Below are 12,050 nucleotides of genomic sequence, written 5' to 3'. Positions count from 1 at the left end.
AAAGGAGCCCTATCATTTCACTAAAAAACTGTCAAAAATGTTAAAAATTACAAGAGACAGTTTTTGACAATTCCTTTATTTAAATGCTTCTTCTTTCTACTATCTTCCTTCAATTTCTTCCTCCATCTTCTGGTTCTTCCTCCGGTGTTCTCGTCTGGCATCTTCCTCCGCATCGCCGGTGTCTTCTTCCCTTCTTCTCCTCGGCCGCTCCGCATCCATGATGGCATGGGGGGAGGCTCCCGCTCTTGTCTTCATCTTCTTGTCTTCATCTTCTTGTCGGGCCGCTCCACATCCATGATGGCATGGAGGGAGGCTCCCGCTGTGTGACGCTTCTCCTCTTCTGACGGGTCTTATATAATGGGGGGCGGGGCCACCCGGTGACCCTGCCCCCCTCTGACGCAAGGTGACTTGACAGGACTTCCTGTGGTGTCACGGGGAATGCCACAGGGAAGTCCCGTCAAGTCACCGTGCGTCGGAGGGGGGCGTGGTCACCAGGTGCCCCCCCCCCCCATGTTATTTAAGAACCGTCAGAAGAGAAGCGTCACACAGCGGGAGCCTCCCTCCATGCCATCATGGATGTGGAGCGGCCCGACAAGAAGATGAAGACAAGAGCAGGAGCCTCCCTCCATGCCATCATGGATGCGGAGCGGCCGAGGAGAAGAAGGGAAGAAGACACCGGCGATGCGGAGGAAGATGCCAGACGAGAACACCGGGGGAAGAACCAGAAGCAGAAGAAGATGGAGGAAGAAACCGATAGAAGAAAGAAGCATTTAAATAAAGGAATTGTCAAAAACTGTCTCTTGTCATTTTTAACATTTTTGACAGTTTTTTAGTGAAATGATAGGGGTACCCCCTTACCATTTCACACAGGGGGGAGGGCCGGGATCTGGGGGTCCCCTTGTTAAAGGGGGCTTCCAGATTCCGATAAGCCCCCCGCCCGCAGACCCCCACAACCACCGGCCAGGGTTGTGGGGATGAGGCCCTTGTCCTCATCAACATGGGGACAAGGTGTTTTGGGGGGCTACCCCAAAGCACCCTCCCAATGTTGAGGGCATGTAGCCCAGGAGGGGGGGGGGGGCGCTCTCTCGTCCCCCCTCCTTTTCCTGCGGCCTGCAAGGTTGCGTGCTCGGATAAGGGTCTGGTATGGATTTTTGGGGGACCCCACGCCGTTTTTTTTTTTTTTTTTTTAGTTTGGGGTTCCCCTGTGGGGAATTCCCATGCCGTTTTTATCAATGAACTTTTATGTGTATTGTCGGACCGGCAATTCATTAATAGCCGCGAGTAGTTTAAATGACTTTTTTTCCTTTTGAAATGTTATTTTGCTGTCAGACTGTTCTAAACACGGGAAACATGCGCTCCTTTACAGGCATACTATAGACGCCCCCCAGGTACGAAATTTAAAGGGATATTACACTTTTATTGTTTCATGTTAAGCATTATTAAAATCACTGCTCCCGAAAAAACGGCCGTTTTTAAAACTTTTTTTGCATTGATCCATGTCCCCTGGGGCAGAACCCAGGTCCCCAAACACTTTTTATGACAATACCATGAATATAAGCCTTTAAAATTAGCACTTTTGATTTCTCCCATAGACTTTTAAAGGGTGTTCCGCGGCATTCCCAATTCCCACACCCAAAATTGTTCGCTGTACGGCGAACTTGCGAACAGCCGATGTTCGAGTCGAACATGAGTTTGACTCGAACTCGAAGCTCATCCCTAATCAGGAGCAAAGCTTTTGTTCAGGCTTGCTTCTTTTAGATGAATAATCTGATATGCTATGAAGCTTTGATGTGCAACTTGTTACATTCCAGACAGCCCTCAAGAATGCGAAGGTTTGGTATAGCCATAGTTCATATTTCAAACACCTCTTGTATTATGAAAAAACATGTTGCCTTCCAACAGACACCATTTTAGTAGTGTGGATTTCTCCTGTTCAAATCCTGAGTCACGAATTCTTGAACAGTTGACTTTGTAATTCCCATTTATTCTGCAATCATTCTGATAGTGAGCCATCGATCACAGTTGAGAACAGATCTCACTGCATTCACATTCTGTTCTGTTTTTGACTGACGGCTCACTATCACATTGATGTGGTGCAAGATGCGCATGACCAGTAATCCCACGGGAACCCGCAATAGAAAAAGGGTTCTAAAAATACAATATGAGGGAGATGCTGCCCTTCAGCAAACAAGAGGAAAAGGATAGCAAAATAACTTCTACAGTGTGGTTGTACAGAAGTCGATCGACAGATTGACTTCTGTACAACCAGCCTGCCCATAGATGCATCTAAAGTTGACCAGTCCCTGCTGAACCGGACGAATTTCAATCAATCTATGACCTACTCAATGGAACACACAGGAAGACAATTTATCTCGGAACACTAGAGAGGGAGGTTCTCTTGACAGCCATTGTAAGAAAAATAGGAATCCTCTAAACTGTGTGACCATGTCAGAAACCACGGGATAGAAAGGAAGTTCTGCTGTGTGTTTTAATTACAGTAAATGACCCCGAGGGGTATACTTGGCATCTGGTTAGATGCATCCACGTAATCTTAATGACCGGTCTTTAAAAAAAAAAAATTATACTACACTGTGGATAACTGTTAACGGTATTTTTTTGTTTGTTTTTATTGTGGTTGCCGATCTCTTACTATTGTTAAATGTCTTTCTTTATATGTTGATTTTTAAATTGAAAACATTGTACTGATTTCAGGCAAATTACAGTTGTCTGAATGTCTTGTTTTGGCGGTGATATGTTAAATGGGGTAAGCTAAATGTTTATTTTTTTTGCTGTGGTAGGTCATGTTGTAGATTCTGCTCACTCTGATAATACAGGGAAAGACATCTTGCTGTCCTATATAGGCTTGTTCCTAATTTGTAGAGAGCTGATAAAGAGATGGATAGAGATAGATATATAGATATATATATATATATATATATATATATATATATATATATATATATATATATATATATATATATATATATATATATATATATATATATATATGAGAGAGAGAGATTGATTATAATTTTCCAAGTCTGTCCCTTTTTACTGCACTGATCACTGTTGGTGCCACAATCAATGTCCGGCCGGGTTTACACTGGTACGACAAACGCTCCGACATTGGGAGCTCATTTTGCATGACATGTGAAAATCAATGTTTCCTTATGGGAGCTGTCTTAACTGGTCCGACACAAGTCGGTCTGACTTTGAAAATGCTCCCTGCACTACTTTGGTCCGACTTTGATCCTACGTCAGCCCATTGAACATCACTGAAGTCGGATCGCCGTCTTGACTGACTCGACTTTGGCACGCGACTTGTGCTCTGATGATCTTGAAGGGGAAATCCACGCCAAATTTTTAAAAACCGGCATGGGTTCCCCCTCCAAGAGCATACCAGGCTCTTCGGTCTTGTATGGATTTTAAGGGGAACCCCCACGCCATTTTTTTTTTTTGGCGTGGGGGTTCCCCTTAAAATCCATACTAGACCCTTATCTGAGCACACAGCCTGGCAGGTCAGGAAAGGGGGTGGGGTTGAGTGAGCACCCCCCTCCTGAACCGTACCTGGCCGCATGCCCCTTAGCATGGGGGGTTGGGTGCTTTTTGGGCAGGGGGACCCTGCACCACCCACTCCAAAGCACCTTGTCCCCATGTTGATGAGGACATGGGCCTCTTCCTGACAACCCTGGCTGTTTGTTGTTGGGGTCTGCGGGCAGGGGGCTTATCAGAATCTGGAGGCCCCCTTTACCAAGGGGGCTCCCAGATCCTGGCCCCCCACCCTATGTGAATGAGTATGGGGTACATTGTACCCCCACCCATTCACCTGGGAAAAAAAAAAGTGTCAAAAATTAAACAGGGCACAGGTTTTTAAAGTAGTTTTTTAAGGCAGCTCTGGCGTCTCTTCCGACTTCTTCTCCCCCCTCCGGCTCTTCTGCCTCCACCGCTGATGTCTATTAGCCCTCTCTGGTTCTTCCCCCTCTGTCTGCTGTCTTCTGCCAGGTCTTCTCCGCTATCTTCTCGCTCTTTTTCTTGCTCTTTTTCTTGCTCTTTTGCTGGGTCTTCTCTGTTGTCTTCTCTGCTGCCTTCTCCCTCTGTTCTTCTTCCGATGTTGACTCAACGCTCTCCCGCTCTAATGGCGAATGTGCGGTGTGCCACTACTTATATTGGCATGGGGCAGGGTCACCGGGTGATGTCATCTGGAGGCCCCACCCCATATGACATCACCCCCCGGGGCATGATGGGCGATGAAGTCATAAGGGGTGGGCCTCCGGTGACCCCGCCCCATGCCAATATAAGTAGTGGCACACAAGATGCATTGGCACCCCCCCACCCCCATGTTAAGGGCATGCGGCCTGGTACGGTTCAGGGCTCACTTGTCCCCACCCCCTTTCCTGACCTGCTAGGCTGTGTGCTCAGAAAAGGGTCTGGTATGGATTTTGGGGAGGACCCCTTTTTTTTTTTTTTTTTTTTTTTTTTTTTTTACTCCTTGTTGCATTCACGGTATCATGAAATAATTTGGCAATCTAGCAGAAGAATGGTGATAAAATCCATCCTTTACATTTAAAAAGGGGTTTTAATTCTTTGGTAAAGTAAATTTTGTGGGGCAATGAAATATTCCTCAGTTTATACAGTTAGATGCTGCTTTTGAGGATATACAGTGAGGGGAAAAAAAGTATTTGATCCCCTGCTGATTTTGTTTGCTCACTGACAAAGAAATGATCAGTCTATAATTTTAATGGTAGGTTTATTTTAACAGTGAGAGACCAGAATAACAACTAAAATATCCAGTAAAACACATTTCAAAAAAGTTATAAATTGAATTGTATTTTAATGAGTGACATAAGTATTTGACCCCTTTTGCAAAACCTGACTTAGTACAACCCTTGTTGGCAATCACAGAGGTAAGATGTTTCTTGTAGTTGGACACCAGGTTTGTACACATCTCAGGAGGGATTTTGTCCCACTCATCTCTGCAGATCTTCTCCAAGTCATTACGGTTTCAAGGCTGACGTTTGGTAACTCAAACCTTCAGTTCCCTCCACATATTTTCCATGGGGTTAAGGTCTGGCTAGGCCACTCCAGGACCTTAATGTGCTTCTTCTTGAACCACTCCTCTGTTGCCTTGAGTCTTTGTCATGCTGGAATTACCCATCCACAATCCATTTTCAATACCCTGGCTGAGGGAGGGAGGTTCTCATCCATTGGTGACTATGGTCCCAGCTGCTTGAGATTATTGACAAGATTCTCCCGTGTAGTTCTGGACTGATTCCTTACAGTTCTCATGATCATTGAAACTCCACAAGGTGAGATCTTGCATGGAGCCCCAAACTGAGAGAGATTGAGAGTTATTTTGTGTTTCTTCCATTTGTGAATAGTCACACTAACTATTGTCACTCTCTCACCAAGCTGCTTGGCGATTTGGCCTTGTAGCCCATTCCAGCCTTGTGTAGGTCTACAATCTTGTCCCTGACGTCCTTGGACACAGCTCTTTGATCTTGGCCATGGTGGAGAGATTGGAATCTGATTACTTCTGTGGAAATATGTCTTTTATACAGGTAACAAGCTGAGATTAGGAGCACTCCCTTTAAGAGAGTGCTCCTAATCTCAGCTCGTTACCTGTATAGACGATACCTGGGTGCCAGAAATCTTGCTGATAGGGGATGCAAATCGATTTTATAACTTTTTTGAAATGCGTTTTTCTGGATATTTTTGTTGTTCTCTCTCACTGTTAAAAATAAACCTACCATTAAAGATTATAGACTGATCATTTCTTTGTCAGTGAGCAAACGTACAAAATCAGCAGGGTATCAAATACTTTTTTCCCTCACTATACATCCACTTCCTTGCCCAGTGTCTGATGGCTCTTTTATTATGAATAGAAAAGTCAGAACAATATTGACACTCCCTGTGTACATTGGACACGTCATTTTGCGAAGCTGTCTCTGCATAAAGGTTTGGGATCAGTTGTGATCCTATACAGTACAACTTTAGTATGTTTACGTGGCCTCAATTTAACAATGTGGCTAGAATGTTTTTATGCATAAAAGTGGTCTGAAATTGCTGTAGCAAATTAAGTGTGAAAATGAAATTCTTTCTTGAAAAACTAAAACCATTCTAGTAATGCTTGTAGTTGGATAGATATGTTCTTTCATGATGGAGCTTACCTTTGTGTACAGATTGTGCATTTTCCATTGACCCTAAACAGACACGTCTTCAAGTAATGGGATGCAATCGGAGGAAAGTAAACATGCCACATACACCACACAGCATCTACAGCCAAATAGATGTGTGCATATATGTTTTTAAAACTGACACATTAAAGCCGGCTGTAGACAGATTGAAATTCAGGCGGTTCAGAAGGAACCCGATGAATTTACTTTCATCTGTGGGCAAGTTGGTTGTACTGAAGTTGATCTATTGATTGACTTCAGTACAATCAGCCTGGTGGGTTTTACTTCCTCTTTATTTCCCTACCAAAGATAAAGCATAATGGGCTACTATGCATGCGCGCGGGAGCCGCCAGTCACGGCATGACCCCTATTAGAAACAGCACGATGTGCCCTTTCTAAAGTGCTCATGCGCCGTAGTCATCGGCGCTCAGGTCTTTCGTAAATATCTCCTAAACCGTGGAGGTTTCAGAGATATTTCAAGCACCTACAGGTAAGCCTTAATATAGGCTTCCCTGTAGGCAAAAGTGGTTGTACAGGGTGTACAATCACTTTAGGCTGGCCATAGATGGTTCAAATCTTGGTTTAGCCACTAGCATTAATCACTGTTCTCGCTGGGTGTACACAGTGGCTCTGTGGGAGGGATTCCCCCATCAATACCGACTGTCGATGGAGGAATTGAGCGATTTTGCAGGAAAGGATATTGCTCCATCTATGGCCAGCTTTATAGTATATATGGCCCAGACCTGTATTAGGTCAGTTCTGTTTGGGGATAAGTTTGGCATTATAATTTACAATTTATATATTGCTGACTATTTCTGACCAAACTTTAAAAACGTGTAAATCTACAGAGAACAAAAGATCGTGTAGATAGTTGCTCCCCAACACTACATCATTCTGACAGCCAGCCTCTCTACTTCTGCATCCCATACATTATCTAGAATGTGCAGGCCCCTATTGCAAGCTTGGCATGCCCCCCTCCATTAAACAAAATGCCAGATTTCCTTCCCTCTCCCTTTTTATAATTGACAGGTGAGGATCAAAACACTACTGGTTGAACTGAAACACTAGTACTAAAACTGAAGAGTGCAAAATCTGGTGCAACGCTGTATAGAAACCAATCTGCTTCCAGGTTTTATTGTCAAGGCTTAATTGAACACGTTGAAGTTAGAAGCTGATTGGCTACCATGCATGACTGCATCAGATTCTTAGTGCACCAGCTTTAGTAAATCTACCCCTAGGTTCACCTTGAACCCGGCCTGCTAGCATCTACCACTTGTGGCTTTAGCCTAGCTCCTGTGATCACCACCTGCAGTCTATGGTAATAGTGAGAACCAGAAAATATTGTAGAAGAACACACTATGTCCAAGAGCTTAAGTCGCTCTTCTCTGCTGTACACCGGTACCATTTAAGCAGTACTGTATACTAATCCCTGTATAATACATAATGCCTTTTATTTTACTTGGGTGGGAAAGGAGGGTCTGTTCCCAGTGGGTGTGTGTGAATGTTAGATGGGTGCATAAAATTCTGTCCATGAAAACAAATCAGTCTTCCTTTTGAAGACTTCCTTCTGTTCACCTGCGTTGTAATTCCTACCTCTGCTGAAATGTGTCTTCTCCCCCCTCCCCTCGCTGGTTGGCTGGAATGCTGGTGTCTAGTTCCAGCACAGACCCAGGCGTGCCTGAGAGCAGTACAGCACCGTGTGAGCAAGCTGCTGTCCCTTCTCCTACCACCGCAACCTCGTCCCCCCTAATCCTCAGGAAGCTGAGGCACAGCTCAGGTGGGGAGCCCCTGGCAGCGGGCACACAGAAGAGGTGAGCAGAGATGTGTGTTCATCTGCTTTTGTCCTGCATGTAACAAGTCTTTTTCCATGTGAAATCTCTCTGCATGTATGCTTGGTTTGTACAGGTATTTGGAGGTGTATTTAAATATCAAATGGTAGAACCCGATAATGATTGAAATGATTTAGGCTTGGTATGAAGTTTGTGTAAAACTTTGGGAAACCCAAGAAAACCGCTTGAAAGTGCATGCAAATGTGGTTTGTGGTGCATTCACTCTCTGTTTTTTGTATGTTAACAACCTGTAATTATCTTGGGATGGTCTGTTATATTAACAGTAGCACAGCTGGTGGTCAGTCTTTGTCACTTTAATCTTTTTGAGTAAGGGCTTATCCAAGAGCAGAAGAGTTGCACAAAATTAGGAATACACCTAAAATCCTTTAAAAAAAAAAAAAAAAAAAAAGTTCGGGAATGAGTAAATGATGGAGTGGTAGATTAGTGTGATGATGCAATGTGTATTGTGTGTGTGTGTGTGTGTGTTTTTATTAAAAAAAAAAAAAAAAAAAAAAAGTTTTATTGTTGAATAATTCTTGCAGTGTTGCTGAAAAAATATATTTTCTTACTGACCAAATCTATCATTGAAATATGGTGAAATCCTCCCAAAAATACTGAAGTGGGAAAGAAGGACATAGCGATCCTGTACTTGCCTGTTTATTTTACATCCCATTATTACCCGAATTATTATTTAAAATCTAAAATAAATGTAGACATTTTTTCATTTAGTGAATGCTCCAATTTTTATTTTGTTTTATAGGCTCACTTCATGTAGGCTGAGTTCTTAGAGTGACCCTTAGAACATTTCAGCTAAAAACACAGACAAATCAAGTATTTTAAATGCTTACTTGCAGTGCTTTTCCTTTCTGTAAATATTTTTTTAATTGACTTGAAATCTGCCTTTTAATCTTGCTAGAAAATTTGACTACATCAGGAGAGTAAGACTGGCCATAGACTGTGCAAATTTCTTTCCTGCAACCTCAGCTTGCAGGAAAGAAATTTGCACGATTCCCCCATCAACACAGACTGTGCTGACAGGGGAATCCCTCCTGCCAAGACATTCCTGCCGAGGAAAAAAAACATTGATTATTGCTAGTGGCTATAGCAGCTGCTAGCAATAATCGCAAGCAAGTCTAGCAGGCTGGTTGTACACAAGTTGGTTGATCAATCAACCTGGTACATTCAGCCTGCCCATACACTGTTTGAATCTCGACTGGTTCCTGTTGAAGCAGCCAGAGATTCAAACTGTCTATGGCCGGCTTTAATTGCCTAGCACAGCCCTTTGACTTGTTGCCTGTTGTAGCCTTCTCATCTTCTGGGTATGTCCAATTACTCTGTGCTGACCCAGCTCCTTCACCCCTCCCTTTGCCTCCCTACATAACCTTTAATTGTAGCAGATGAGAGAGGAGCAAAGAGGAAAACTATAGAGTGCCCCTTTAAATGACAGCCCCAGTCTGCTGGAGATGCTGACATCACATCCAAGATGTCGGCTTCCAACAGCACATATAATTTTACAGTAAGTTTTTTGAATGATAAGGTGATAGGGTCTATTTAAAGCAGTTTTGTAATAAGAATAGGAAGTAATAAACAGGCAGCCTCGGCTAATATGGGGAGAACGATCATTGGGATGTGGTATAATGGGGCTGTGGGTGGGTTGGATTTTACAACTGGTCATATCTGATCCTTTTTTCATTTCTTTTTCTTTTCTTCTTGCTTTTCCTTCATCTGAACTATGCTCTCAGCCTTTTCTACCGTTCTTCCTCTCTACGCAAGAAACTTCAGTCTTCCTCCTCTGTGCCAAATTTCCTTAAGTTTCTGGCTCCTGTAGCAGAAAATAGCACCTCTGACTTTGACAAGGAACGGTAGGTCTCTATGCTGTCTGTCTATACCAAGGAAAAACTGGAAATGCTGTTGGTGTCTGTACATGAGTGGACTACAGAGGGTTGCACGCCTCACTTTATAACTGGAGTTTAGGTATACATTTTATTGCATAGTTACATTGGTTGAGCTTGGACCAATTGAGGCATTCCTATCTTATACCTGACCGATCCCTGAAAATCAATGTAGTCGCTGCTTTCTGAAAATTCTAGTTGCCTAGTTGTCTTGCTGTTTCTGGTTTGAAGTGATATTAAAAGTTTTTTGTTTTTTTTTTTCTTTTTAAAATAACAGACGTGTGGTTTTGCACATCGCAGCCTTGATTCTCCTTTTCTTGGGTCCCCCAATGATGCTCCAGGCCCCTCGTTCCTTAGCCGACACTAGGCAGGAGGGAGCAGGCTGGCTCCTGAGCCGCTGCTCCATGTGTCCGTTCACACATGCTTCTGCTCCACTCATTGGCTTGCTGGCTGTGATTGACAGTAGTGGGAGCTAATAGCTACTGCTGCTGTCTCAGCCAATGAGGAGGGAGAGAGCCAAGGCTCTTGTGCACAACGCTGGATTAAAATGTGGCTCAAGTACGTTTTTAGGGGGGCTGGGGGCACTGCTGTCCACAGAAGGTTTTTTAACCTCCTGCATAGAGTGCATAAAGGTAAAAAAACCTTTAACCTTTATAACCACATAGAACAAGTATTATGTTGCTGTAAGGAAGGAGTTCCTCATCTGTTTTATTTTGGATTGCTTATTCAAAATTGACTGTAGCTATAGTTGGCACAGCAGCCATCCAACTGCTTTGTAAAGGAGGTGGTCACTCTTTCATGACAAGTTTACTTTGGTTTCCAGATTTCACTTGCTGATGAAGTCTGCTATTGTGATTTTCCAAAATATATACATAAATATATTTTCTTTTTTTTTTCAGATGTCAGGGCATGTACAGGGGGTTTGTAGATTATTATTATTATTATTATTATTATTATTATTGGGACCTAAAGCCTTTTTTTGCCAATATTGACATATCCATACTTTGAAGTATTTTAGCCAGAACATAATTCTGTTTTGCTCCTTTTATTGCCCCTCTATTTACAGCATAATTATAGGCTCCACAGCTCATGGTGAATACACAGAGCAGCCCAGTTAAAAAATTCAATAAGTCAAAAAGAGCCTTAAAGTGGTTGTACACCCTGTACAGCCACTTTTACCTGCAAGTAAGCCTATATTAAGGCTTACCTGTAGGTGCTTGAAATATCTCCTAAACCTCCACAGTTTAGGAGATATTTAGAAAATGATGACTACGGCGCATGCACACTTTAGAAAAGGCACATCGTGCCGTTTCTAATAGGGGTCATGTCGTGACTGGCGGCTCCTGCCTGCATGTGCAGAAGTGATGTCACACAAATCCAGCCACTCAGAGCCGGCGTTCGCGGCCCCGGAAGGAAGGGGGGGTGAAGATGGACGCTTGCTGCTAGTGGGGACAGCGGTGACATCGCAGGCTTTGTTTTCAGGTAAGGGACACATAATGGGTTACTTTGCGATGCATAGTAGCCCATTATGCTTTACCTTTTGCAGGGAAATAAAGAGGAAGTAAAACCCACCAGGGTTTACTTCCTTTTTAAAGAAACTATTCTAAACCCAAAAATGCAAGATTTTGCAGTTTATTAGTCCTCAGATGTAATGTCTGAATTTATTTTGATTTTTTTTTTTCCCCACGCTAAGAACATTTTCAGCAAATACAAAAAATACCTGTTTATCTTGCCAGGAATGCAGTGTCTGTCACTTCCTGTGAGCTGCACCGAAGAACATCTTTCTTCCTAGATATCTTATGTATACTTCCAGTTGCCCTGTCCTCCATGTAAATGAAATGAATAGATCTGGGCATGTTTGGAGTCCATATCAGGAGAGTAGCCTAGGGTGACATCCATGGCTCTCTCAATAGATACAGTAGAGAAGTGCACTAGCATGTGAAAATAAAGCCAAATACTAGTAATCGGCAATATATTCAATTTTTTGTTTTGGATTTAGATGCACTTTGTGTGTCGGCGGCCCAACAGCGCTATTTTTATCGCTGCTGTACCGTCGTTCTTGCAGCGGTTTTCGGCCGGTAGCGATTCGGTTTTAACCCCCGCTGGCGGGCGAAAAAGGGTTAAATCCGCTCGTACAGCGCGGCTATAGCCGCGGT

At 43.3% G+C, this 12,050-nt stretch overlaps 1 protein-coding gene across 8 annotated transcripts in view; it reads left to right on the top strand.

Moving 5' to 3' along the window:
• Positions 1–12,050, top strand: part of TBC1D1 (TBC1 domain family member 1) — a 373,516-nt gene that overhangs the window by 260,343 nt on the left and 101,123 nt on the right. For 4 of the 8 annotated variants that reach the window (XM_073608877.1, XM_073608885.1, XM_073608901.1 and 1 more), the window contains one exon: positions 9,745–9,864. The exons of 2 other annotated variants lie outside the window; for them this stretch is intronic. In XM_073608877.1, coding sequence (XP_073464978.1) covers positions 9,745–9,864 — 120 coding nt within the window. Of the gene's footprint in view, positions 1–7,799; positions 7,985–9,744; positions 9,865–12,050 lie in introns of those variants that run through there. 2 more of the 8 variants (XM_073608932.1, XM_073608928.1) reach the window with 2 other exon arrangements.

Source organism: Aquarana catesbeiana, linkage group LG01, assembly GCF_042186555.1.
Source record: "Aquarana catesbeiana isolate 2022-GZ linkage group LG01, ASM4218655v1, whole genome shotgun sequence".
Classification (NCBI taxonomy): Eukaryota; Metazoa; Chordata; class Amphibia; order Anura; family Ranidae; genus Aquarana; species Aquarana catesbeiana.
The sequence above is the reverse complement of the archived record's forward strand: the minus strand, read 5'-3'. Positions and strand labels throughout refer to the sequence as shown.